Source organism: Cydia fagiglandana, chromosome 5 (assembly GCF_963556715.1).
Source record: "Cydia fagiglandana chromosome 5, ilCydFagi1.1, whole genome shotgun sequence".
Taxonomy (NCBI): domain Eukaryota; kingdom Metazoa; phylum Arthropoda; class Insecta; order Lepidoptera; family Tortricidae; genus Cydia; species Cydia fagiglandana.
Window position 1 is genome coordinate 14,224,687 of NC_085936.1, and position 26,347 is coordinate 14,251,033.

At 36.3% G+C, this 26,347-nt stretch overlaps 2 protein-coding genes across 2 annotated transcripts; one reads left to right on the top strand and one right to left on the bottom strand.

Moving 5' to 3' along the window:
* Nucleotides 1-4,166: 4,166 nt before the first annotated feature.
* LOC134664742 (uncharacterized) lies at nucleotides 4,167-6,092 on the bottom strand (the record flags this gene model as incomplete). The annotated part of the gene is made up of 1 exon (XM_063521489.1): nucleotides 4,167-6,092. A coding segment is annotated over one exon (663 nt), but the record flags the coding sequence as incomplete, so codon positions are not given.
* A 5,196-nt stretch (nucleotides 6,093-11,288) lies between these two features.
* On the top strand, nucleotides 11,289-25,790 carry LOC134664527 (beta-1,3-glucan-binding protein-like). Its single transcript, XM_063521220.1, has 17 exons — nucleotides 11,289-11,505; nucleotides 13,269-13,411; nucleotides 15,449-15,716; nucleotides 15,854-15,892; nucleotides 16,276-16,412; nucleotides 17,886-18,153; nucleotides 18,604-18,633; nucleotides 19,453-19,589; nucleotides 20,152-20,419; nucleotides 20,867-20,905; nucleotides 21,167-21,318; nucleotides 21,619-21,755; nucleotides 22,191-22,357; nucleotides 22,806-22,930; nucleotides 23,428-23,545; nucleotides 23,769-23,899; nucleotides 25,403-25,790. Exons 1-17 carry the CDS (start codon nucleotides 11,445-11,447, stop codon nucleotides 25,601-25,603), a joined length of 2,421 nt encoding a protein of 806 aa, XP_063377290.1. The 5' UTR covers nucleotides 11,289-11,444; the 3' UTR covers nucleotides 25,604-25,790.
* Nucleotides 25,791-26,347: the final 557 nt, after the last annotated feature.

Below are 26,347 nucleotides of genomic sequence, written 5' to 3' on the forward strand. Positions count from 1 at the left end.
AGGTAAGTACCGATAATTTCAAATTTTTCAGCCACAACGGCGAAAAATAAAAGATGGCTACGTCGAATCACAATGTAATTCCACAATTGGATGATAAACAGAACTTTTCAAACTGGAAATTTAGAATAAAAATATTACTAGAAGAGAAAGGCATAGCAAAGGTATTAACCGATAATCCGCCCACCGAGGCAAAAGAAAAAGAGAAATTTCTACAAAGTGACGCGAAAGGAAAATCAACAATAGTACAATACGTATCCGATAAATACTTAGATATAATTAAAAAAGCAAATAGTAGCAAAGATATGTTAACGAAGTTGGAAGAAATATTCGAAAGAAAAAGCGTTTTCAACAAATTATATTTAAAAAAGAAACTATTGACCTTAAAATGCACCGGGAATCTACAAGACCACTTTTTGAAATTCGACACAATTATAAGCGAACTGGAAGCCGCAAGCTGTAAACTAGATGAAAGTGATAAAGTCGCTCACTTATTACTTACTTTACCAGATTCATATGAAACCGTCATTACAACATTAGAAACTATGAGCGTAGATAAAGAATTAACTACAGAATTTGTAAAGAGCCGACTATTAGACGCCGAACTAAAGAATAACGGTAAACAATCATCATCGCAACCCGAAGTGACATTTGTAGCATGTTTCAAATGTGGAAAACGAGGTCATAGAACAACTGATTGCTACTCCAATAATTTTAATCAACAAAGAGGTCGAACTCCCAATCGCGGCACAAGCTCCTATAGAGGACAGAGCAATTATAGAGGAAGATCATATCGAAGTGCACCGAGAGGCACAAGAGGTTCATACAGAGGACAAAGTCCACATTATTGGACAGACAAAGTAGCATTTATAGCAATGGCTGCAATAGAAGATACAGATAACTTTATTCTAGATTCAGGAGCCTCAAACCATATGTTAAAGAAAGAATGTGAGAAATATGTGACTAAAACTAAAGAAATGCCAATACCAATTAAAATAGAAATCGCCAATGGAGAATACTTGATAGCACGAAGGAAGGGAATTGTAAACGCCAAGTATGAAAATTTAGAAATTGAAATTGAAGTGCTAATGGTTGATGGATTGAAACATAATTTATTATCGATTAATAAACTTACTGAAAAAGACTTTGAAATCACCTTCAAGAAAACAAATGTAGAATTACAAAAAGGCGATATTTACATAAAAGGAAATAAAACAAACAACTTATACTTACTGAAACTAGAACTAATTGAACTTGAAAACATTGAAAATGCAAATCTTACAAACGAAAATAATGACTTATGGCACAAGAGACTTGGTCATATTAATTATAATGATTTAAAACGATTAAACCTACCAGTACCAAGCAAGATCTGCGATACTTGTGTCGAAGGTAAGAGTACACGAATAAGTTTCTACTATCAGAAAAGCAACACAAGAGAAATTGGAGATCTAATTCATTCTGATGTTTGTGGACCAATAGATCCTATTGGTATATATGGACACAAATATTTTCAGGTTCTGATTGACGACTTTTCACACTACCTTGTCGTAAGATTACTAAAAACTAAAAATGAAGCTGAAAATAATATAATAAATTTCATTAAATTTATAAAAACCCAATTTGGACTAAAAACGAAACGGCTAAGAGTAGACAATGGAGTAAGTAAGTAAGTAAGTAAGTAAATACTCTTTATTGCACCACAAAGAAAAATAAAATAACAGATTTACAGTGTAAATAATGGTAGCAACAGGCGGTCTTATCGCTGTAAGCGATCTCTTCCAGACAACCTTGGGGTAGCAGGATATAAAGAATAGAAAACTTTTAAAAACAGGTAGTGCACGAAATAAGTTACAGGAATAAGAAGATTACACATTCGGTCATATACAATTATATAAATATGTACCAATAGGTACAAACAAATAGTTTAATATATATAACATACATATACATATATATAAACACATACAAAAATACAAACACAATATATATATATATATATATAAATATATAATATATACACAGGGGCACATTAAGGAAGAGATAAGTAATGATTCTTTAGAAGGTTTTTAAAGCTTTGGAGAGTTTTAGCACACCTAATGTCTAACGGCAGACTGTTCCACAGACGAACAGCTCGAAACGTAAAGGAGTCATTATAAAATTTCGTAGAAGAAGGAGGGGGAACAAGTTGATATTTCCGTGAAGGCCTGACGGAGGAGAGATAACTAAAACGTTCTTTAAGGTATGAAGGAGTAGCGGGGTTGAAAAGAATGCTATAGAGAAGAGCTAAGATATGAGAATTACGTCGAAGACGTATAGGGAGCCACTTGAGCTGGGCACGAAAGTTGGAAATATGGTCAAATTTACGCAGGCCAAATATAAATCTGATACAAAGGTTTTGAAGGCGTTCAAGTTTACTAAGCTGGTCTTCAGTAAGATCCAGATAACAGGTGTCGGCATAATCTAATATAGGCATAAGAAGCGAATGTGATAGCGCAATTTTCGTGGCGAAAGGCAAGAAATTACGTAGTCGGCGAAGAGCACCCATTGATGCAAACATCCTCCTGCTTACCTCGCTAATCTGAGGGATCCAAGATAAAGTGCAGTCTATTATGATCCCGAGATTTTTTACCTGTTTAGCGAATGGAATGTGGACACCATCAAACGTAATGGAAGGTAGCACAGAAAAATCAATCCTAGGAATAAGTTTAGAGCTACCTACAATTATCGTTTGGGTTTTGGTTGGGTTGACTAAAAGTCCGTAACGCCTGCTCCAATCCGAGATGTTACCCAAGTCACGATTTACGGAGTTGATAATCATAGGTAGATCGCTAATGGTGCCTTGAGAGTAAATTTGTAGGTCATCGGCATAAAGGTGGTATGAGGAAGAAAGATTACTAGTAATTGAGTTTATAAAAATAGAAAAAAGAAGAGGAGACAACACGCCACCCTGCGGAACGCCGGCCAGCGTGCTGCACCACGAAGAACAGAGAGAATCTACTTTTACGCGTTGCCGACGACCTTTTAAATAACTACTAAACCAATCAATCACCGCAGGAGATATATTAAAAGAATGCAGGATTCCGAGCAGAACGTCAAAATCAACCGTGTTGAAAGCATTACTAAAATCCAACAGCGATAACACGGTTACCTTTCTGTTGTCCATTCCTGCACGGATGTCGTCGGTAATTTTTACGAGTGCGGTAGCCGTACCATGGCCCGTTCGGAATCCGGACTGGAAAGGATTCAAGAGCTCATGTCTATTTAAGAAAGATGTTAACTGATGATGTACAAGGCGCTCGAGGACTTTGGAAAGGAAAGGGAGGATAGAAATTGGGCGATAGTCAGAGAAAGAGGAAGGATTTGACTTTTTTGGAAGGGGAATGACGTCAGCGTCTTTCCAAAGTGAAGGGAAAATATTACAGGAAATTGAGTGGTTTAGGATGTGGGTAATAACAGGTACCAGGACATCAAGGAGAGGCAAGACCATGTTACGGCTGACGCTATCCACCCCGACGGCATTGGATGAAATACTTAAAATATTCTTCTTAACCTCACTGTCGGTGAATTGAGTAAGAGAGAAGGATGGGTGATCAGGAGTTGGGATGTTAGAAAGATAGTTGAGAGTGTCAGATTTAGCTGGTCCAGAAAAAGTGGCGGAAGTAGAAAAGTGGTGATTTAAGCGATCAATATCAATATTAGTGTTAATGGAATCTTGTGCAGATTTCCCTATTCCTAACGACCTGAGAAATCTCCAGACTTTAGCAGGATCACCATTCTCAACAGACCTGTGGATGTGACTCCTCTGGGCATCACGACACACGGTACTGCATCTATTACGCAATGTATGATACCTGCTTTTGTTTTTGTCAGTCGGGTTGCCTTTATATTTAGATTTGGCCGAATTTTTCTTGGATATGAGTGACTTAATCTCCTTAGTCAGCCAGGGAGCAGGAACATGTTTGATTTTAATCGGACGTAGCGGAGCATGAATATCGTAGATCTGCGTAAGAAAAGAATTGAAAAGAGATACTTTTTTATCTACGGTATCCGCCTCCAATATCGCGTTCCAACCAACTAAGAGAGCATCTTCGCGAAGCTTATCAACATTCAACCGACCAAAACTGCGCTGAAGAAGAACCTTGGGAGACACCTTAGGGGGACGGATTTTATATGAAAGAAACAGAAGATGATGATAGGAAAAGGCATCCGCAGAGTACTGATTATATTTAGCAACATGATCAGTAGAGGAGACCAGAGTAAGATCTAGGAGCGACGGAGAACAATTTGGGAAGTGATGTGTAGGTTCAGAAGGTAAAATGGTCATGTTGCAAGCATCGACAATAGATTTTAGTGAGTTTGAGCGAAAATCATTTTTGAGTAAGCATGTATTAAAATCGCCCATAATAATATGGTGATTGTAAGATGGTAGAAGATCTTCAAGAAGCTTTTCGAAACAGTTGAAGTAGTTAACTCGAAGAGAGGGAGAATAGAAGACGCCAAGAAGGAGTTTTGAGTGAGAGAAGCTCAGCTCAAGAAACAAGTACTCTGCGGTGTCAGAAGAAAGCGGTTGAGGCGACATGGTAAGGATAGAGAAAGGAATATGAGAACGGATATATATTGCAACCCCTCCACCTCCGCGACATGCACGATCATTCCGCACTAAGCGGTAGCCTGGCAAGGAATAAGATGTAGAGGGTAAGCAGGGTTTGAACCAAGATTCCGATACGAGAATAGCGTCAATTTTACTAGATTCGAAAGTCATCAAAAAGTCAGTAAAGTGAGCGGGAATGCTTTGCGCGTTTATATGGACTATATTGAGGTTTTTGGGAACATCAGAAAGTTGTCTGTCAAGTACGTCATGCAGAGGGGGAGGGAGGCTGTGAAAACTCTCACCATCGAAATCGGAAGAAAAGGAAAGAAAATCATCACTATCACTATTAATGCTTATATTACTTGAATGTGACATAGCCTTTGTGTATAAATATATAATAATAAATATAAAAATATATAAATTAAATACAGTAAAAAAAAAAGACTAAAACAAAAAATAAACTATAAACTATTAAATTGATCAGTAAACTGACTACCCGCCAGCAGTATGAAACACGGAATATTTAAACATCTTAAACGACAATGAAGTAATTATAAATAAACAATAATTTTGACGTAACGTAAAACGAAACGCTTCTGTTAAACGGCAACATTGCATAAAACGTCAGCTGTCATCATGTCATGTAATTGTCAAAAAGTTACAACAAGTAGTGATTATCCGGCTAAACTAAGTATACAATAATGTCAGTACAGAAATAGCAAACTAAAAGAAGGTAGAAATACACAGCAAAACAACACAGTCAAGAAAAAGAGCATTAAAATGAACTAAAAAAATACTGACATAACAAGGGTTGCAAGAAAGAAACATGATACAGTAATTAGGCTCGAGGCTTTATAGCGGCTTGCCGTTTCGCTTTTCCGGCTCGTTGACTCGCAGTAGTCGCAGCAGCTTGACCTGGGGCACCTACATCACTTGCCTTGGGAGCCGGCTCCGCCGGTTCCGCCGACGCCGCGACCTGTACACGGTCGAAATCTGCACGACCAAACACGCAGCTGCGTTTACCATCTTTACCCAAAACGTAGATGCTGCCGTCTCGCGTAAAGCAGCTTCGGACTCCGAAACGCTCCCTAGCCGCCATAAAGAGTTCATGTCGAGGCGCTGTTAAGAACTCCGACATTACCACACCGGAGCCCTTCAATTTGGTTTTGCCAAACCAGATGTTGTTGCGATCGGACAAGTCGCGAAACTTGACCAATATGCATCTTATTTGGTTACTTCTAGGCCGACCCATGCGATGACTCCGAGCGATGTCCTCTATAGCCAGCTCACACTGCAGATGTTCCTTCAGCAACTCGACAACCCGTGCCGATGTATCCTCTCCACTAGCCTCAGCCACGCCATGGAAAAGGAGTATCTTTCGTCGTGACCGCATCTCCAGGGCGTCTACTTGCTGGGCCAGGAACTCCACTTGATGCTGCAGAGCTTCCAGCGACTTCAAAATAAATGCTCGGAAGGCCTCAAACTGTGAAGCAACACCAAATTAGCAGAAACCAAGTTACCAAAATGTCTTTGGAGTGAAGCAGTTACAGCATCAGCTTACGAAATAAATGGAAGTCCAACCGCAGCGCTAGATGGAGAAGCACCAGCAACGATATGGTTTGGTAATAACAATCTAACAAAACTTAGAGTCTTTGGCAGCCAAGCATGGGCTGTAACACTACCCAGACCAGCAAAGATAGAACCAAGAGCTAAGAAATATATAATGGTTGGATACAGTGGCTCGGGATACAGACTGTATGATCCTAAAGAAAATAAAGTAATAATATCCACAGATGTTAAGTTCAATGAAAACGAAACTACATTTAACCCTTATCTTGGCATCGTAACACCCGTGATACATGGAACTTAAAAAAGTCTAGCATGTTCACTTTATTACCTAACAAAATAATTCTGCCATCAATATGTCGAGCTACCCTCCTTACTTATAGAAAAAAATAATGGACATGAGTGTCATTGTAAATTAATTAGTAATAATCAACATGGCGCCGCGGAAACAAGAGATTTCGGTTCGTACTGGAAGTTTTGCATTTATTTCTTATGTTAGTATATATTTTTCCATAATCTACGTTTTGATATCTTTACTGTCTCTCAGTGCATACATATTTACAATGCCTTCGAATTTAAAAACATTTAATACACAAAACCTTCCATGAAACTGTTATGTATTATATTTGATACACTGCCAAGAACTCAGAAATGTACATATTGAAAGGATTGTATTACATTTAATACATTGCCAAGTTATCGTCAAAATAGTTTCACATGATTTTTTTATTTTTTTATTTTTGTGGGGTTACAAAACATGCTTCAATTATTTAATATTAGTTGTTGTATTATTTAGTTATTAAACTTTAATTTTATTAAGTACTAGATGTTATTTAACTATATATTCGTACGCTGTAGCATTATTGCTACGCCGTAGCCCGTAGCATGGAAAAATATGTATATGGCAAAAAATGGCCCCAAAGTAAAAAAAAAATGTATTTTTTTTTACTTTTAATTATTTATTTACTTTCATATTTTACTCAACTTTTTGCTGACGACTTTTTTGAAACTTTACGGGATCAAATTTTCCGCCCATGTGATCAGGTATTCGTAGATATAATTTATTTTTACAGGTTTAATAGTCATCTGATGCTTTAGATTGCGTTTAATTAGCAGTAAATGCTAATTTCTGTTGCATTACATGTTTTATTTTTATTAAAAACTACATTTTTCTTCTAAAAAATAGGTAACTATTTTATCGAGTTATTGGCATTGTATCAAATATGATACATATGATTTTCCGAAACAGGAAAAACCTGGATTTTTTTCCTTATTTTTTAATAGTCTAGTATGCTCAATAGGTGACAAAAAGCTAAAAAAAATTTTATATTTAAGATATTTTGAGCCTTGCCAAGATAAGGGTTAATAAAGAGAAAAGACAAGATAATCAGCGTAATTTTATACCATACGTGAATGATGATGATGATGAAGAAGATGAAATCGAAATAAATAATGAAAATATAATAGTCAAAAATGGAGTAGACGAACCAATAGACGAGCCAATAGATGAAGATATGGAAATTGAAACAAATATCGAAAATACAACAATATATGATACTGCAGAAGATAATAATAATGAAAGCAATACGGATATAGAAATAGAAAATAATAATATATCAGATATGAGCGTGCAAGAACAGACGAGATCAGGAAGAAAGATTAACAAACCAAGTCATCTCAATGACTACGAGACTTACATGGCGTACTGTCTCACAAGTAATGAAGAAGATCCACTGAAATACGAACAAGCAATTAAAGATAAAGAATGGAAAGAAGCTATCGAAAAAGAAATAAATTCATTAAAAAAGTTGAATACTTGGGAAGAAGTAGAAGCTAAAGGCAAAAAAGCGATAGATACGAAATGGGTCTTTAGGACCAAAGATAGCGGTTTAAAGAAAGCTAGACTAGTAGCAAAAGGATTCCAGCAGAAAGACAGCTATTTCGGGAACAATTATTCACCAAGTAGCAAAAGGATTCCAGCAGAAAGACAGCTATTTCGGGAACAATTATTCACCAGTAGCAAGGATGAATACAATCAGGATGTTTTTAGTAAACGCCGTACAAAATGATTATAAAATATGTCAAATGGACATACCAACAGCTTTCCTGAATGGAGTGTTGGAAAATGAAGTGTACATAAAAGTACCCGAAGGTGTTAAAGCTGGCAAAAACAAAGTACTAAAATTAAAAAGAAGTCTATATGGATTAAAAGAAAGTCCAAAATGCTGGAACGAAAGACTGAATAACTTTATTACAAATGATATAGGACTAAAGCGGTCCCAACATGATTTTTGCCTGTACTACAACAATAAAGTTTGGATGTTAGTATTAGTTGACGACATATTAATAACAGGAGAAGAGGAAGAGATAAAAAGAGTAAAGATGGAATTGTTTAAAGAATTCCAGGCTAAAGATTTAGGCGCTATCAATACATTCCTTGGCATAGAAATAACTAGATCAGATGAAGGAATGAAGCTTACCCAAAGCAAACAAGTACAAAAAATACTTGATAAATTTAAGATGACAGAATGTAATGGTGTTAAAACACCGATGGAAAAAGATTGCCAAATTAAAACGACCAAAGACGTCAATAATGTGATAGATGTTCCCTATAGAGAGATAATAGGAAGCCTTATGTTTTTGGCAACAGTAACTAGACCAGACATCAGTTATGCTGTGTCATACTTAAGTCAATTTCTGGACAAACCAGATATACAATGTTGGAAGCAAGCAAAGAGAATCCTGAGATACCTAAAAGAAACAGCAGATTACGGGCTGAATTACACGAAGAACAATAATAATATTGAAGCATATTCAGATGCCGACTGGGCAGGCCAGAAAAATGATAGGAAAAGTACAAGTGGAAGTGTAATAATGTACAACGGTAATGTTATTGGATGGCACTCGAGAAAACAACACTGTGTCTCCTTGTCAACGGCTGAGGCAGAGTACGTCGCGCTGGCCACCACATGTACAGAGGTAGTAAATATAAAAGGATTAGCGAAGGATTTCGGTAAGTGCTTAACCCCTACCATTTACGTAGACAACATGGGAGCCATCGCCATGTCAAATAGCTACGAAAACAGCAAAGTGCAAAGCACATTGACATCAAATACCATTTCGTCAAAGACTTAGTGAAGAACAAAACCATAACAGTGTATCACGTAGACTCATACAATAATGCTGCTGATATGTTTACAAAAATACTGTCTGCAGAGAAATTTGCTCACAATAGAGACTTACTAAACATTTCTTAGTTTTCTATTTTCAGTGTTTCTGTAAAGCGAGAGTGTTGTGTGTTGTGTTAATGATAAACACTATTATTTAAGTTTTCGTAACTAAGAACTGTTACTTTTAGTTTTACTTATATACGATTATATATGTTTTTAACCTTTGCCACATTTATAATCGAGGAGGAGTGTTAAAGTAGTATTTTGTGTTGGCAATACTTTATTGTCTTTATCCTATTCTATATTTGATTTCTATCTGAAAGAATAAACTAACATGTCATTACGCTAATTTTATTTTCAATAATATTAATAAATTCAATCTTTCATAATATCCTATCTCAAAATAGAAAACTAGTACAAGTAAGAGGTGGGTGGGAATGTAGGTGGACAATTTCATTTAACGTTTTACAGTCAGATTTAGTACTTAATAGTGGATAAAACTAGAACTTACACTTAGTAGGTAGAGTGACGAGAAAGGATTAAGAATGAGTATACACGGTGTAACATGAGGAAACCGAATAATTTTAACCACGCATTTCTGGGGTCAAAAGAAGTAAAAAATGTAATATGAGTTTAGGTCAATTTCGCCAAAAAAAAATTTTTTTTTTGTTTTATTTTTTCAATTTTTTGAATGTATAAGTACATAAAAAATTAATGTTATTGATAAACTTTTCACTTAAAATTGATTTTTTCCATTTTTTTTCGTAGAACCTACTTTTTGCAAAGTGTTACTTGTCACTTTTTGACATCTATCAATAAGGATATTTAGACCCATGTCCCATAGCAGCAACATCACCATCAAAAAGGCCTTTTACACTATGTAACAATAAAAACTAGTTTTTTTTTCAATTAATAATATCTCTGAAACTAGGCGAATTTCAAAAAAGTTTATAGGACATTTTTGTCTCTAAATATGATGAGGAAAACGCTGTTAAAATTATTCGGTTTACTCATGTTACACTGTGTATAAGAGGCAGTTTGAAAGTAGCTCTAGTAACGGAGAAAATGAGGAGTGCTAGGTTATCGTAGTATGGGCATGTAATGAGGAGGGATGAATGCCATATAGGCAAAAGAATGTTAGGGATGAATGTTGATGGACGGAGAGCGGATGGTAGACCCAAAAAACGATGGATGGATTGTGTGAAAGAGGATATGAGAAAGAAAGGAGTGAGTGCTGAGGACACGAAAGACAGAGGAGAATGGAAGTCCTGACAGTTCACATGACGTGGGATAAGGGCAGGGGAAAGAAGAGTGGATCAAAATAGGTTCGTCAAATGTCTCTATGAAGACCTTTAGATTGTGGCAAATACTTTTGAAAGAGAGCAGTAATGATAATAAAGGGTGGGTTGATTCTTTTGGCGTGTTGTTAATTAGAATCTACTTAGTTCGTATAATTTACTGACATATTTAAACGAAAAGCTATAACTCCTGTGGGAGTAAAATGAACTTTAGCTCCCGCTGCCGCGTGGAAATTGCGGTGGAAGAAATGGCCATCGAGGAAGTTTTAACCTTCTAATACATAGCTCTGAGTTATACAAAATAGCAGCAGCAGCGTTAATTTACTACAAAACGAATGCTTATATTATTTTTAAGATGTTTTCCTCTTATGTCTGTGATATAGCTTTGAAGTAAAACCCTATACGACTCATCACACAGTCAAGTCCCCCCTCCCCTTCCGAAACAGGTATAGCTTGTTATAAAGCTAAATTGAACTCGAGCGGCATTCGAACTTTATGAATTTGTAACTGATTTGTTATTAAGGCTGAGAGCATCTCACAAGTACCTAAGAACGAGCGAGCTGCATATGTAGGTAAGTGATGTCGAAATGAGATCAAAATTGCTTCAAATTGGCTTCCTCAAAGTTGAAAAAGTAAATATATTCTGTAGTTGTTTATAGCTATCGAGTTTATGCGGACGTTGTCTTTAAATATTTATTACATGGTTACAATGTTTTAAAGAAATCTATTAAAGTAACCTTTGAGATCTTGAATGGATGACCTTTGAAGTTGTTTAGTTCAGTTCAGTTTTAGCTGAAAGTAGCTTGATCTACAACAAAAATGTTTTTTAATAAATGTGCCGTGGTGTTTGCGATATTACACTTTGTAAGCGCTCAAAAAGGTAAAGTATTGGTTTTTATTATTTACATCATTCTAACATAGAGTTTTTTTTAATAAGCTCTTTATCTTTAATTATTATTTATTGTAGTTAAACATAAACATAGATAGGTGCATAAAATGACACTTACATGATATTATAATAGGTGTACATATATTTCAAGGATATAATACAGCTTTGCTAGTAACTATTTGACTTAAGTCAAGAAAAGTGGGTAACTAAAGACGTAGGTAGATATATTTAGGTAGCAAATAGTTCATATACCTACATATTTTATGCATAATTTTGATTACTACCTACTGTAAATTATTCTCTCTATAGCACCGAAGATCTGATATGCCTCACAACACTGTTCAGAAATGCAAGTTCGTGCAATTATCTTTATAGGGGCAATGTCCTGCCGGAATGAGTTGTGAACGATCGTTAAACGGTATCGGTACGGATCAAAAAACGGTATAAAATCACGTTTGTTGTATGGGAGCCCCACTTAAATATTTATTTTGTTTTGTTTTTAGTATTTGTTGTTATAGCAGTAACAGAAATACATTATCAGTAAAAATTTCAACTGTCTAGCTATCACGGATCATCGTGGTGATAGACATACAGACGGACGAACGGACAGTGGAGTCTTAGTAATATGGTCCCGTTTTTACCCTTTGGGAAAGGAACTCTAAAAAATCAAATCCACATTTCAAGTTGATTTTTAATCAACAGTTTCGTATTTTTTTTAAATCATGTCCTAAAATGTTTGAGTTAGGTTTTCCATTTAAAAGATACAAATTTTATGGAGCAAACCCATATTTAAAAAAAACACAATAGTTTTAATATAAACCCTCATACACATACAAGACGCAGCTAGGAGACGTAGGTACAGTAATATAATCAACCACTCACATTTATTTTCGATATTCTTATACGTAGGCACTTAAATTATTAAATTACCTAAACAAATTACGACATTGTTGGCAAATAATTTCTATCAACCATTAATGTTAACTACGTAATGATTACAGTTTAAATTTACCTATTGAGTATACCTCATACATCTGTACATATTAAGTTCCAATAATTAAATGCTTGTAATACTAAAATTAAATAGCTTTCACAGCCATTCGGTAGACGGTCAAAGGCATTCGGTGCCTAGATGCCAATAATGCGGACGTCAATGGATGTTGATATTGGTTGGTGTACTAACATATTATTGACATCTGTACATACCTATAATTATGAAACAGTTTCGTTAATTACACACGGGCTGGCAACACAAAGCAAAGCTGGAACTGTCGAAGGTAGTTCTACGAAGGTAGTGAGAAGGTAGATCTTGAAATTAGGAACACATTCCAAACAGTATCGAGCTCCACTATTATGGCGGGCGGAGGCTAAAGCCGACCACTGACTAACGGTCCGCCGGACGATATCGGCCGGTCAGTTGTTCGGGACTGTCAAATTTTTGTTCTAACTGACAGGCCGATATCGTCCGGCGGCCTGTTAGTCAGTGGTCGGCTTTATAGGTATTCATATATGTTTTATATAGGTAGTTCTCGTACTCAGGTATTGACAGATAACTTAAAGCCAAAACGTTAAAGATACGAGTAGAACCTTCTACATTCAATAATATATTTTTGAAACGTAACAACTGAAAATGAGGTTGAAATTTTTTAACGATATATGGACAAGACTACGGCAAAAGTTCCATATGGGGGCTAGTTTACTTTGTGTTAGTTTACTTACATCTTACATCGTGCTCAGTACAATTTTTTTTTCAGAAATAATTACAGGGGGCAACCTGAATATATACCGGTTCTTTCCTGTGAACGATAGCACCTCAGTGTCGTTTAAAGTAAATGCTGTCAGAGATGCCTATGTTGCTCTCAGCAAACACCCTTATTTCTCCGTTCCCATGTACCTGGTATGTATTATAATTATGTTCATTGTTAAATGGAAAATAATCTACTGGAACACTAACTTAAATATTTAAAATACTTTCAACTCCTGTAAGTGAATAGTGGACGGCTAATTATTCCACACATGCGACCCTTTTCTCTCCCCAAATAAAGATATTAGGAAACCACTTTATTCGGTCATTCAGCCAGTCTGCCGTGTCACGCGCATCTCATGTAACTTTAAAAATTAAGTTTCGAGATAATTACGTTTAAAGTTTTAAATATTCAAATGCTGATAATGTTTGACGGTTCATCATATTGTTTTTATTTTTTCTAATCTATTTACATGCAGGAAATATGGCCACAGATTAGGCCCTTTCATTTTTTTCGCATAATTGAATAGTTTTCATTTTATTCGAATTAAGTGATTCCGCATGATCAACTCTACCATACTATAGTGGTCACACGAAGTCATGTAAGTCAAGTTACATGACATACGCGTGATCAGACGTAGCATATGTATTACTTTACCAATTTGAATATTGTTGTCGTATAATCCAAGCGCTTGGCCAGTCATGCCTATCTCCGGTAACTAGAAACGATGGTGATATTTTGGTTTTGTCAGTCATACAACTCAAGTTAACTGAGTTGTGCCTGACGCCATCGGCAAAAAAATAAAATTACATGAGTTAGTCATATGCTTTTCTCAGTAATAAATTTCAAAATTTTCTTTTAGAAGATATATATTTAATGGTTTTTAAGACGATTTAGACTGGTTACCCGTAACTCATGTAACTCGAGTTAACGGAGTTGTGTGTGACACGGCAGCAGTGAGGTAGGATATCGAGAATGGACCTAGAGTCTGTGCGGAAAGAGAAGAGTCGTGATATGTATGGAGCCCAGTGGCGGATTTGCAGTCTTTGCCGCCCTAGGCCCCAGGCCTTGTAGCCGCCCCTTTCTCAGCATCAGCACCCATCATTTTGACTACATTTAGATCAGGCAACGAAAAGGTATAGAGGGAAATGTTTGGGACACATTTTTAACTTAGTAACTTTATTTGGACTCGGAGGTGAACATATCAAAAGTCCCCTTGAGCGGGGGTAGGGGGGGTTTGGTTAGAAGGTCACATTTTTCGGTTTTTCGCTTATTATATCTCAGAAACTAACTATACGTCCTTGTGACATGATCATAGGAACATAGATTTTACGGAAAAAATAAACAAATACTTATTCATTTTAAGTGATAGTTTTACCAATAACATTGACTTTTTATGTAAGTACCTACAAAAACATAAAAAAAAACTAAAAAAGAAACATAAGAAAAACATTTATTTTTGCCTTTTTTCTTGGATAACTGCTAAACTATTTATCCTAAAATAAAATAAAAAATTGAGATTCTTACAATGAGCTCTTTGATTTGATATGTATGTAACACGATATAGTTTGAAAAACTTTATTTTTAAATTTTCTCATTGACCCCCCAAAATGGCCTCCATATTTAAAATTCATTTATTTACGTTACACGTTCATCTTTGGGTCACAAACTTACATATGTGTGCCGTGTGCCAAATTTCAACTTAATTGGTCCAGCAGTTTCGGAGAAAATACAACTTTCATTTTGTATAATTATCATGTCGTTAGAACGCATAATTTCCGAGATACGAGTATAAGCGAGACACGGAAAAATGTGACCTTCAAACCCCTCTCTTCCCTCTCAAGGCTCAAGGGCTACGGCCGGGGACTTTTGATGTTCACCTCCTACATAGTCCAAATAAAGTTAGGTAGGTACGAAGTCAAAAATTGTGTTTCAAGCATTTCCCTCTATAGGTACCTTTTTTTGAGAATTCGTTGCCTGGCCTAATTTTGAGTTATTTTTTGTTATCATCAGCGAATTTCTTGTCACAATTTGCCGCCCCTAATATCTCGCCGCCCTAGGCCCGGGCCTACTGTGCCTTATGGGAAATCCGCCACTGATGGAGCCCAATACATTTTACGACTATTCTCATTCCAAACAGACTCTAACAGTTTTTTCATAACCTTACATTACTGATACCTATATTTCAGCTAGTTATTGGAGGCTGGGAAAACACAAAGAGCGTGCTTAGAAGATTAACCTGTTTGCCACCTGAAAAAGATGAAGTGGAGACACCTAGGGTCCTGAATGATAAGGAATATCGAGGATTTTGGATACGGTGGGATAATGGAAACATTTTGGTTGGACGCGAGGGAGAGGGCAACCCTTTTATGTCTTGGCAAGACCCGAAGCCTTTTCCAGTGACGCATGCCGGCGTGAGAACTGCCTGGGGTTCAGATGGGAACTGGAAAATAGCAAGTATGTATTTTACGCAGCACAAACATGCTCTTTACATATAGTACATGAGTTACATGACATTGATATTGCAAATAGCGTCCTGTGCTAACGTAAATATATTTCAGAACAAAAATAATTCAACTAAATATTGTTTTCAGACGGCTCACGCTACAACGGCGGAAATGAACAAAGTATTGGTAAGTTGTTCAAAAACTCATAGCTGCTCTGATAAAATTGTTTGTCTAAAAAGTTAAAATTGAATTTTGTGATAAGACCGATTTTGTTTCACAAGTACTTCTAGCCACATGTACCTATTTGCACGCATATATTTTTTTTTATTCGATGTGGACAGACTGATTTAATTGGAAATTTACTTGGTGTCGTTAATCAACATTGTAATTGTTTACCTGGTGATTAAAAGGAATTTATTTTTGCCTTTTGACTTCAACATCTTATTGTTTAATTGGATTGGATTCACTCAGTACTTTCATTAATATGTTACTAAACTTATGCACATATGCGTTATTAATGATTTATAATTTGTTGTATTTACCTAAATGTGTTCTATTTTTTTTTGAAGATGTGGCAACAAAAGTCGACGTTCAAGCTCAATTCTTCCCAGTGTCGGGTAGTGACATGCACTTTAAAGTGCGCGCGCGGAATGACGTCATTATTGAACTGACCAGTCAATCCCGCAAAACTGACCCCATGTATCAGGTATGTAACCATTTTCGGGATGAAAAAAAAATTAAGACGAAAAAGAAGAAGCAAAAGAACACCTTCATAAGTTTAATTTGGCGTTGAATTAATTATGGAAATATCCGTAAGGAGATACGCTTGCATGAACGGGAACTCAATCAAGCCCTATAATTTATTGATAATTGAAACAAGTTTAAGAAAATTAGTAATTGGAGAGAGGCAGAAAATACTCCAAAATATATTAAATTAAATAGGTACGTAGGTATTTATGAGAGTTCTGGGTAATATCATAAGCAACCATAGTTGACGTGGTTGCTACTATAGTGTTGGTCAAACCTGTTTGTCCGTCAGTATTAAGAACCAGGAAAACTATACTCATCCTTTTCTTGTGGGTACTGGTACTAAAACAAAGATATAAACAAACAAAGATTCAAAGATCGTACCTATGATTCTCTCCGTGTAATTAAAATGAGACAGTCCTTTATTGATAAACTATACGAAATATCACGTTAGATCGAGCCGGAGTTTCCAGAGCGCTTACTTTTCTATGACAATGACTGGTGATCACGTGATGTTTTCCAGAAGCGCCGGAAGCTCCGGCCCGGACACGGCCCGGTCTAACGTGAGTCACCCTTAAAACTGCGTTATTAAACGGGCAACTAAAATATTAAACAAGAACTTTCACTGGGCATATAATAATATAATTTGGCTGTGCATTAATATTTTAGCACCAATAAATTTATATTAGCATCAAATTTAAGCATCATGTTATTAAAAAACTGGCAGCAAGATCAAGGCACCCAAAAAAATTATAGGGAACTTGAATTGATAAGTTGGCGTCTTAAATAATAATTTGGCACCTAATATTGTAAAGCGATCATAAAATTAGGTGGTTTATATATTTTGTACATAAACAGAATACCTAAGGTACCTATAAACATAAGCTTTAAATAATTTTTTAAACATATGCATACCTAGTACTTTAAATTGACAAATTTTCTAATCCACAAAACACCACAAATTTATTTACGTATAATACCCTACTATTATACTTATAGTTGAAATTCTTAATCATGAACCACCTAATGACCATTAGGTCTTTAAATTTTTTATTACTAATTTAAATAGTTACCAGGTTCTGCCAGAGTCAAAAGATGACGAGCGAAGCGAGGAGGAACGTGTTAGGTTGACCGTGTAGTGACAAAACAAAATATTTTAAAAGAACTTCATTTTCAAATTAATATTTAGCCGTTTTCTTTTTAAAATGTGCTTCACAAATAGTCTCCAATATAATAATTCAGTTGCCAAATAAATATTTGGTACCTGCCTAAAAATAAACAAAAGCTGTAACGGTATTAAAATACAACTCATATTGATATATTTTAAGGCTCCGTTTTAGTTGCCAAACTATGAATTTTAGTACCCATTTCTATTACTTTAAACTACCCAAATTCGATTAATTAGTTGACCGGTTAAATACGTGCCTTACAGATCGTTATTGGAGGTTGGAGTAATTCAAAGAGTGTGATCAGAAAGTTCGTTTGTCACATCGTAGAAAAAGATGAACGCCAAACGCCCGAAATTCTGAACGACAAAGAGTTCCGCGAGTTCTGGTTGCGGTGGGATCATGGGAACGTCTTGGTTGGTCGAGAAAACGAGGCCCAACCATTCCTGTCGTGGCAAGACACCGATCCGGTGCGCGTTGCTTATGTAGGTGTGCGAACAACATGGGGCTCTACTGGCAATTGGAAAATAGCGAGTAAGTATACAAATCATAGTCTAATAAAACATGGTCTTCTCTTCCCAGAGTGACACAGGCCTACGTCACAATAACATGGCCGTTATATATAGCGCTAACGCATATTATCATATAGCGCTGTCGCATGATGACGTAGGCTTGTGTCAGTCAGGTGACCTAGAAAAGACGGGAAGAGAGTACCAGGCGGAGTATATTATTATACCATAATACAAATGTAGACCTATCATATCATAACATTTTGCCAAGTTAACTGCCTTGATAATCGGAGCCGGAGGGCCGACGACCAGAAGCCTCCCCTGAGAGGCGCGGTGGCGAGAAAGTTATAGCTTAAACGTCGGGCCTACAGCCACCAATACCATACCACCAATACGGGTACCAATTTTTTTAAATCAACATTGGCCTCTTTGTAATAATAAAACAAAAATGATGTTCATATTATGGTTTTTTCAGGTGGTTCAAATAAGGACGGGGTTGGCATTGGTAAGTGTATTGGTAATAGCACAAAATATTCGTGTAAGAAGGTTAGGTGTATGTACCTATCTACAAAAACTATATTTTTATAGATAGGTACACCTGAGAGCAATAACTACGGGTTACTTATAGTATTTTTCGAATAGCATGAGTACGATGACAGATGTCATTTAATTACTATTTTGCGAGATTTTGAGTTTTAAGGTTATCATTGTTATCAATTGTATAAATATGATATCTGTCAGTTCTGTCACTGTACCCTTGGCTGTTTTAAAACTACTATAGCTGAGAATTTTCTACCGGATAAAGTGCCTAACACAAGTAACAATTTAGGATAAAATTAACAAGGTCGAGAGCTCGAGAGGGATTAGATTTATTTCATTAAGGGTAACCACTGAGATACTCAATTGCGAAGTTAGGGCCTTGGGAAGTAATAAATATTAGGCTATACGCTACAATAATAGACTTTGATGAAATTGAACCGGTTTTAAACTAAGTTTGAGTATCAAAGTCAGCAAGAAAAAACATTCGTGTCATGTATCTTAGCTTATTTTTTATAAGAGATTTATAAGAGCGTGGTATACATTACCATACAAACTTCCACCGAAAATTGGTTTGAACGAGATCTAGTAAGTAGTTTTTTTTAATCGTCATAAATCGTAAACCGCAATTTTATTATGTTACTTGCTGCTACGGAACCCTTCATGGGCGAGTCCGACTCGCACTTGGCCGCTTTTTTGATTTTGAGGTACGGAACACTAAAAAGTATCATAAGATGACCGTGCATGGACTAGAAGGGTTTCAACAGTCGCCCGCACCTGATTTCAGATGTAGCAACGGAAAATGATGTGAAGTGGCAGTTTTTCCCTATACAGGGTGATTCGCTGAGGATCAGAGTGCGCGCAAGTAACGATGCGACGATTGGCCTCGCCACTCATCCCTGGGCAACCGATCCGATGTATGAGGTATCTATCTCATTTTTATAAATAATGGTAGCCCAACGAAAAAAATTGATGCTAATTTAATTACCTTATCCATTTCAGCTAGGGCAAAAATTTTTTCGTATTGTTCTCCTCTAACTGATCACAATTCTCGTTCTTAGTTCGATTCGATGTTCATTTTATTTTGTTGATTCAGAGTTTTTTTTGTTTTTCAAAATGGCGGAGCCATACATAATAATAATAATTGAGCTACTAGTTAGTATATTTTACAACATTTTCACTTTGTGCACGTAAAGTCAGCATCAAAAGTAACGAATATGCGAAATGTTACGAATTAATAATATACTATACGTCAAAATTAGTTACTAATATTCTCTAATAGCTTAACAGTAGGATAAGTCCCTGTATACATTACACTGTGTTATATCTTTAGAACGTGAATTGTAGATAGATTATTGTTGTATAAATATCTCTATAGGGATTTGGAAAATAATTTCAGAGTGGCGGGTAATTTTAGAGCATTGATTCATCCGTCATCCGCGACTATTAATTCTAATTATACGAGTAGTAATTAAAATATTTCCAGGTCGTCATCGGAGGCTGGAGTAACACTAAGAGCGTGCTCAGAAAATTTTGCTGTAGGACCTCTGATAAAGCTAAAGCAGAAACCAATGGGATATTAAAGAGCGGAGATTCGCGAGGGTTCTGGGTGCGTTGGGACGGCGGGAACTTCAGGGCTGGGCGGGAAGGCGAGACCCAGCCCTTCATATCGTGGCGGGACCCTGACCCCGTTCCTGTGGCTTTCATGGGCGTGCATACTGGATTTAGTTCTAAGGGTGTCTGGGAGATTGAAAGTACGGGAACACTTATGTTTTATCCCATTCTTACAAATAGTTACATTAGTCAAAATGACAGATAAAGACAAACGATTATTAGCTAATTGAGGTTTGTTGCGCGTTTATGAATAGGGACGTTTATATTTAAAATCGTCACTACTTTTTGTCGTTCCTTATGAGCGAAAACAGTAATAGGCTGGCATATTAAAATTACGAATTATCTGTTGAGTAATTTTTTTCATGTAAAATTTAATATAAATTATGTATGTAATATAAAAAATTGCAATACAAACATTAATTAACATACGATTGAGTCTGGTATATGTATTTATATTTTTTGTTGTGATTTTTATTGAACTGGAGGCATATTCTGATGTTAATCAATTTCACAAACAGAATACGCTTCTGGTTTATATTCATATGTGACAAGCCAAAATTTAAACACACAGATGGGAATTTTTTCAGATACTTCTGCAGAAGACGTCATACTTTCAAATAGTAATGGTAAGAAAAAATATCCTCGTGTAATTACCCACACCACTATTCCTAGAATGAATATAATATTAATAACTTGTATTCAGCTCACGCATAAAATAATTAATGTCAGATAAGGAGCATTTATAAAACATTTTAAGCAGTCAATATTTGACGTGATTATTACCAATAGCATCTTTTGTCGGAACAATTGATTTAAAGAATCGTAGAGAAAACAAAATCCGGTGTTAGGTAGCTCATGGTTGCAATAATATTTGTTGTTTCTTCCAGAACACATATTTAAGCCCTTCGTATGCGCATCAACGCTGACGCGCCTTCGTCAGGGCACCGCCTGCGCAGGACAGATTGTCTTTGAGGAAAATTTCGACATTCTGCGCGAAGATATCTGGGAAGTGCAACAATACGTGCCAGTCGACCACCCTGTAAGTATTAGGCATTTTCGTGTCTGGAACCCACTGCGCATGTATATGTACATCTGATTAGTGTACAATAAAATTCAGACTTAGACTAAAAACTTATAGGCCGCCTCAAGACTTGACATATTCTTAGGCAGCAGACTAAAAAAAAAAAACTCCCTAAGAGTTCAAAAAAAACTTTAACGCGTCTGATTGGTGAAATAGTCCTAATTCCAGCTTAAGAAATCAGAATAAATAAAGTAAACCCTTGCATTACCTGAACGATCGATCACTTTTGTATCGTTTATCTTATTCTTGAATTCACAGGAGCTGCCATTCGTGTCATATCAGCGTTCCACAGTATCTGTGAAGAATGGGTACCTTCGTATTGCTCCAAAGCCTCAGCAAAATCAGCCAGGTTTTACCCACTCCAGCATGTTTGATTCTTTGGATTTATATAAAGGGTAAATTATTGTTTAATAATGAATAAATTGCTATCCTCATATCTGAGGATGCCGAAGAGCGGGCAGAGTGGAGAAGATTGAGTAAGAAAGCGAGTCCTGGCCGGAAAAACACTAGGTTTGAAGAAGAAGAAGAATGACTAAACTGCTACACACTATATGCAAGGTATCAATAGAAAACAAAGATTACGGATCTTCTTCTGTCATCCGGCTGTTGCCAGCTGCTGCTAAACATACATAGTTTACATACAGCGCATAAAAGTCCAATACTCAATGTATAACTGCCTTCAAATGCTATCATCATCAGATCGAAATGTTTATATGATCTTCAAATCAAAATTTACAAAACTGCATTGCACATGCACCTACATTTCTCCAGAATCCCTATTCCATATTTTTGGGGTCGGATCTCTTAGTCCTTGCACTTCGTTGTTTTAGATGCACATCGGGGCAATCCAGTGCATGCTACGTAGAAGCCAGCGATGGTTCTTCAGTTATCCCGCCTGTGATTGGAGGCCGCGTTATCAGTAGATTAAGCTTTGCTTTCACTTATGGCACTGTCAGCGTTCGGGCCAAACTGCCTAAGGGAGACTGGATTTACCCAGGTCAGTTAAAGAAAGCAAACAGTTTAATAATTGGTACCTAAAGCCTTCTCAGTTCTTGTGTGTGTTTTACTATGATCCAGATTCACATTTATTTCTGTTCTTCCAGTTTCATAATATTGATCATGCATAGGTACCTACTCGATCTGTCGGTTAGGGTAGCTGTACTGGCGTTATCCCGGCATTTTGCCACGGCTCATGGGAGCCTGGGGTCCGCTTGACAACAAATCCCAAGATTTGACGTAGGCACTTGTTTTTACGAAAGTGACTGCCATCTGACCTTCCAACCCAGAGGGGAAACTAGGCCTTATAGGGATTAGTCCGGTTTCCTCACGATGTTTTCCTTCACCGAAAAGCGACTGGCAAATATCAAATGATATTTCGTACATAAGTTCCGAAAAACTCATAAACCCTGATTATATGATAAATAAATAATTTATATTTGTTAAAGAGATACTATTGGAATCATTTTCGAAGAAGTTTGTCTACGGAACAAAGAATTCTGGAATGTTGAAGATAGCGTGCGCCCGAGGCAATGAAGAGCTAAGGAAAGGAACCACCGAGTACGGTAATAAGGTAAATTTATTGTTGTGTTTTGGTAACGAAGCAAATATTTATATTTCATAATTAGTAAAATGAACATGTTATAAATTAAACGTATTATAAATTGGTGTGTACCTACACCTCTGAAAAAACTGGTTTAAGATCTGGTGAAATTAATTGTTTATTTGGCAGTCAACGATACTGAAAATGCAGCACTCCCGGTTTCTGACTAAGATCTGATGGTGCATAACTAAGGTAACTTAGGAACTCTGTAATAAAAAAATGACATTGCGTTAGGGCGCGTTAGATTTGTTTTTATGGGCAATATTAAACGAGAGGGTTATCACACTTAAAATCATACTGATGCCGTTTCTGCATAGCCCGTCGGTGTACGAGTGAGACAGAGACCGGAAGACGAATCGATATGGTAACCGCCTTCGAAGAAAAATACTAAAGAACTAATCCTGCCGCCTTATTAGGTGATCAAAGTATTTATACTCTAAAGTAATAGATGATCAACAATGTTTAAGGTGCTGTACAGCGGTCCTGTTATCGACACAAAGTGTCACGACTCACTGCTGGTCACCAAAAACTCGGACAAGTTTTGGGGTGATGATTTCCATGTGTATTCTCTCAAGTGGACACCAGGTAAGGCATAATATAATGAGATTCCCAACTGCTTTTTGCAGTTTATTAATTAATGGTTTTACTGTTAAAAAATTAAATATACCTTTGGCATGCTTCTATCACATCGCTTACAGGTATACAATGACCAATGAAAGCAATACGTAATTCTCGCTTTGGTAACAAATAAAAGGAGATTGACTTTCAGAAGCTGTTTTGGATTTGTAATTTCACATTCATATTTCAGATAATTTGATTTTATCGGTGGACGGTGAAGAGTACGCACGCGTGGACCCTGGCAGCGACGGGTTGCGCGCGCGTCTCCCGATGACCTGTGCTGGACCACACGAATCAGGCATGGCCCCTTTTGATGACCATGTGAGTGAGTCTGTCCACCTAAATTGGATGGTTAACTTTAACAAACTGCGAGATTTGTCGAAGATAATAATCACCACTATCTTGTTAGCGTTGGTCCAGCTTTTTACTAAATACATAGGAGCTTGGGCTCCGCTTGGCAATTAGTCTCAAGAATTGGCTAGTTTTTACGAAAGTGACTTCTAACCCAGAGGGGAAACTATGCTTTATTGGGAATAGTTCTGTTTCCACACCCTGTTTACTTCACTTAAAAGTGACTGGTAATTATCAAATGATATATCAAACATAAATTTCGAAAAGCTCATTGATACCAGCCGGGGTTTGCAATCTCCGTGTTGAATGCTGCACGCATGAGCAGAAGATAATACCTATTATACTTATGTATGTCATATTTTAATTTCGATCCCAGCATAGAGGTCAATGCTGGGATCGAAATAAAAAGTTCGGAAAGCATAAAAATAACGGCATGTATTTAACCGGTCAACTAATTAATCGAATTTGGGTAGTTTAAAAAAATAGAAATGGGTACTAAAATTAATAGTTTGGCAACAAAAAGGGAGCCTCAAAATATATCAATATGAGTTGTATTTTAATGCCGTTACATCTTTTGATTATTTTTAGACAGGTACCAAGTATTTAATTGGCAACTGAATTTATATTGGAGACCATTTATGAAGCACATTTTAAAAAGAAAATGCCAAGGTAATAATTCAGCGGGGAAATGCCACCAGCATCCTTGGTACAATGCCTCAGGGCCTATTTTAGATTTAAGCTAGTTATTAATTTCGTTCAGTTGTACCACTGTATATATATTGTATGTAAATAAATGATTTTGAATATGAAAAAAAAAATCAAAAATGAAGTTCTTTTAAAATATTTTGTTTGGTCATTCAACGTAACACGCTCCTCCTCGCTTTGCTCGTCGTCGCACCTATCTGTTGACTCAGAACACAGTGGTAACTATTGAAATGAGTAATTAAAAATTTAAAGATCGAATGGTATAATGGCCATTAGGCGTTTCATGATTAGAAATTTCGACTATAACTTATAGTCTATAAGTACATATACTGACCATTACGTATTGGTAAATTAATTTGAGGAGTTTTGTGTCAAAAGTGACCAATATTAATTAAATTTAAGTGCTTTCGTGTTAAAATACTACCTAGCTGAAACGAAATGCTCAGTTATGACTATAGTTGATTACTTAAGTGTGAACAAATAGATGACAACTAAATTTTATGATTCTTTACAATATTAGTTGCCAATTTATTATTTTAGTCGCCAACTTATCACCTTAAGTTCCCTATATTTTTTGGATGGCCTGATTATGCTGCCAGTTTTTATAATAATATGATGCTTATATTTGAGGCTAATATTTTTTTTTGGCGCTAAAATAATAATGCCCAGCCATATTATATTATTATATGCCCAATGAAAGTTCCTGTTTAATATTTTAGTTACCCGGTTAATAATAAGCCAAAAATAACTCATAACTATCTCTTTCAGTTCTACATAACCCTGGGGTTGGCAGCAGGTGGTCACTCGGAATTCCCTGACGGGAGCGTTACGAAGGACAATCACCCAAAACCGTGGAAAAACCAGGCGTCGAAGGCAACCCTGAAATTCTGGAACGACATCGACACGTGGCGAGATACGTGGGAGCGACCGGAGATGTTAATTGACTATGTGAAAGTAGTTGCATTGTAAAAATATTTAGCTTAATTGAGAATAAATAATTTGACAAAGTCTTTGAGACCTTCTAAATATACTCTGGTAAAGCTTTGTCAGCAGAGTTAATTATATAACACAGTAATGTTAACGTTTGATACAAACTGTAGGAACAATTTCTTGAGATGACTACGAATTTCTTACAAAATAGACTTATATTCTTTAATTTCGAATCGTAATTACTGAATTATGACTAACAATTAAATTACCTACCTAATAAGTTTTTCACCTTAATAAACAGACCCCACGCAATCCGGGTAGGTACTTTGTCGAAGTACAAGTTACTTTCCAATTAAGTACTTTTAATTGAAGAAGGTCGAACCGTCACGTGACACACTCTTCTTCTGTATACTGGAGTCAGTTATGTAACGCTGCCATACATGACCCAAAAAAATTTTATTAAGCTATGAGCTTCATCACATCTGATATTTGAGTAATTCTAAGCATTTCTAGCGTGAAGTGGGGGGGAGGGTGGGGTACAAAGACGGCCGCCATCCGTCATCTTTAAAAAAAATCTACTCTGATCCTGGTGGGTACTAGGGCAAGTTTGGTATCATTTTCGTATAAACCAAAGACGTAGAATTCATTGCTGATATTTGTTTTTTCAATTTCATAGTAATTTTACAAGAAAAACGTAAAAAGGTGAAAAATTTGGTTGGAGATTTTTGCTACGCGGAGCCGAAACTACAAAAGATAGAAAGTTGAAATTTGCACACTAGATTA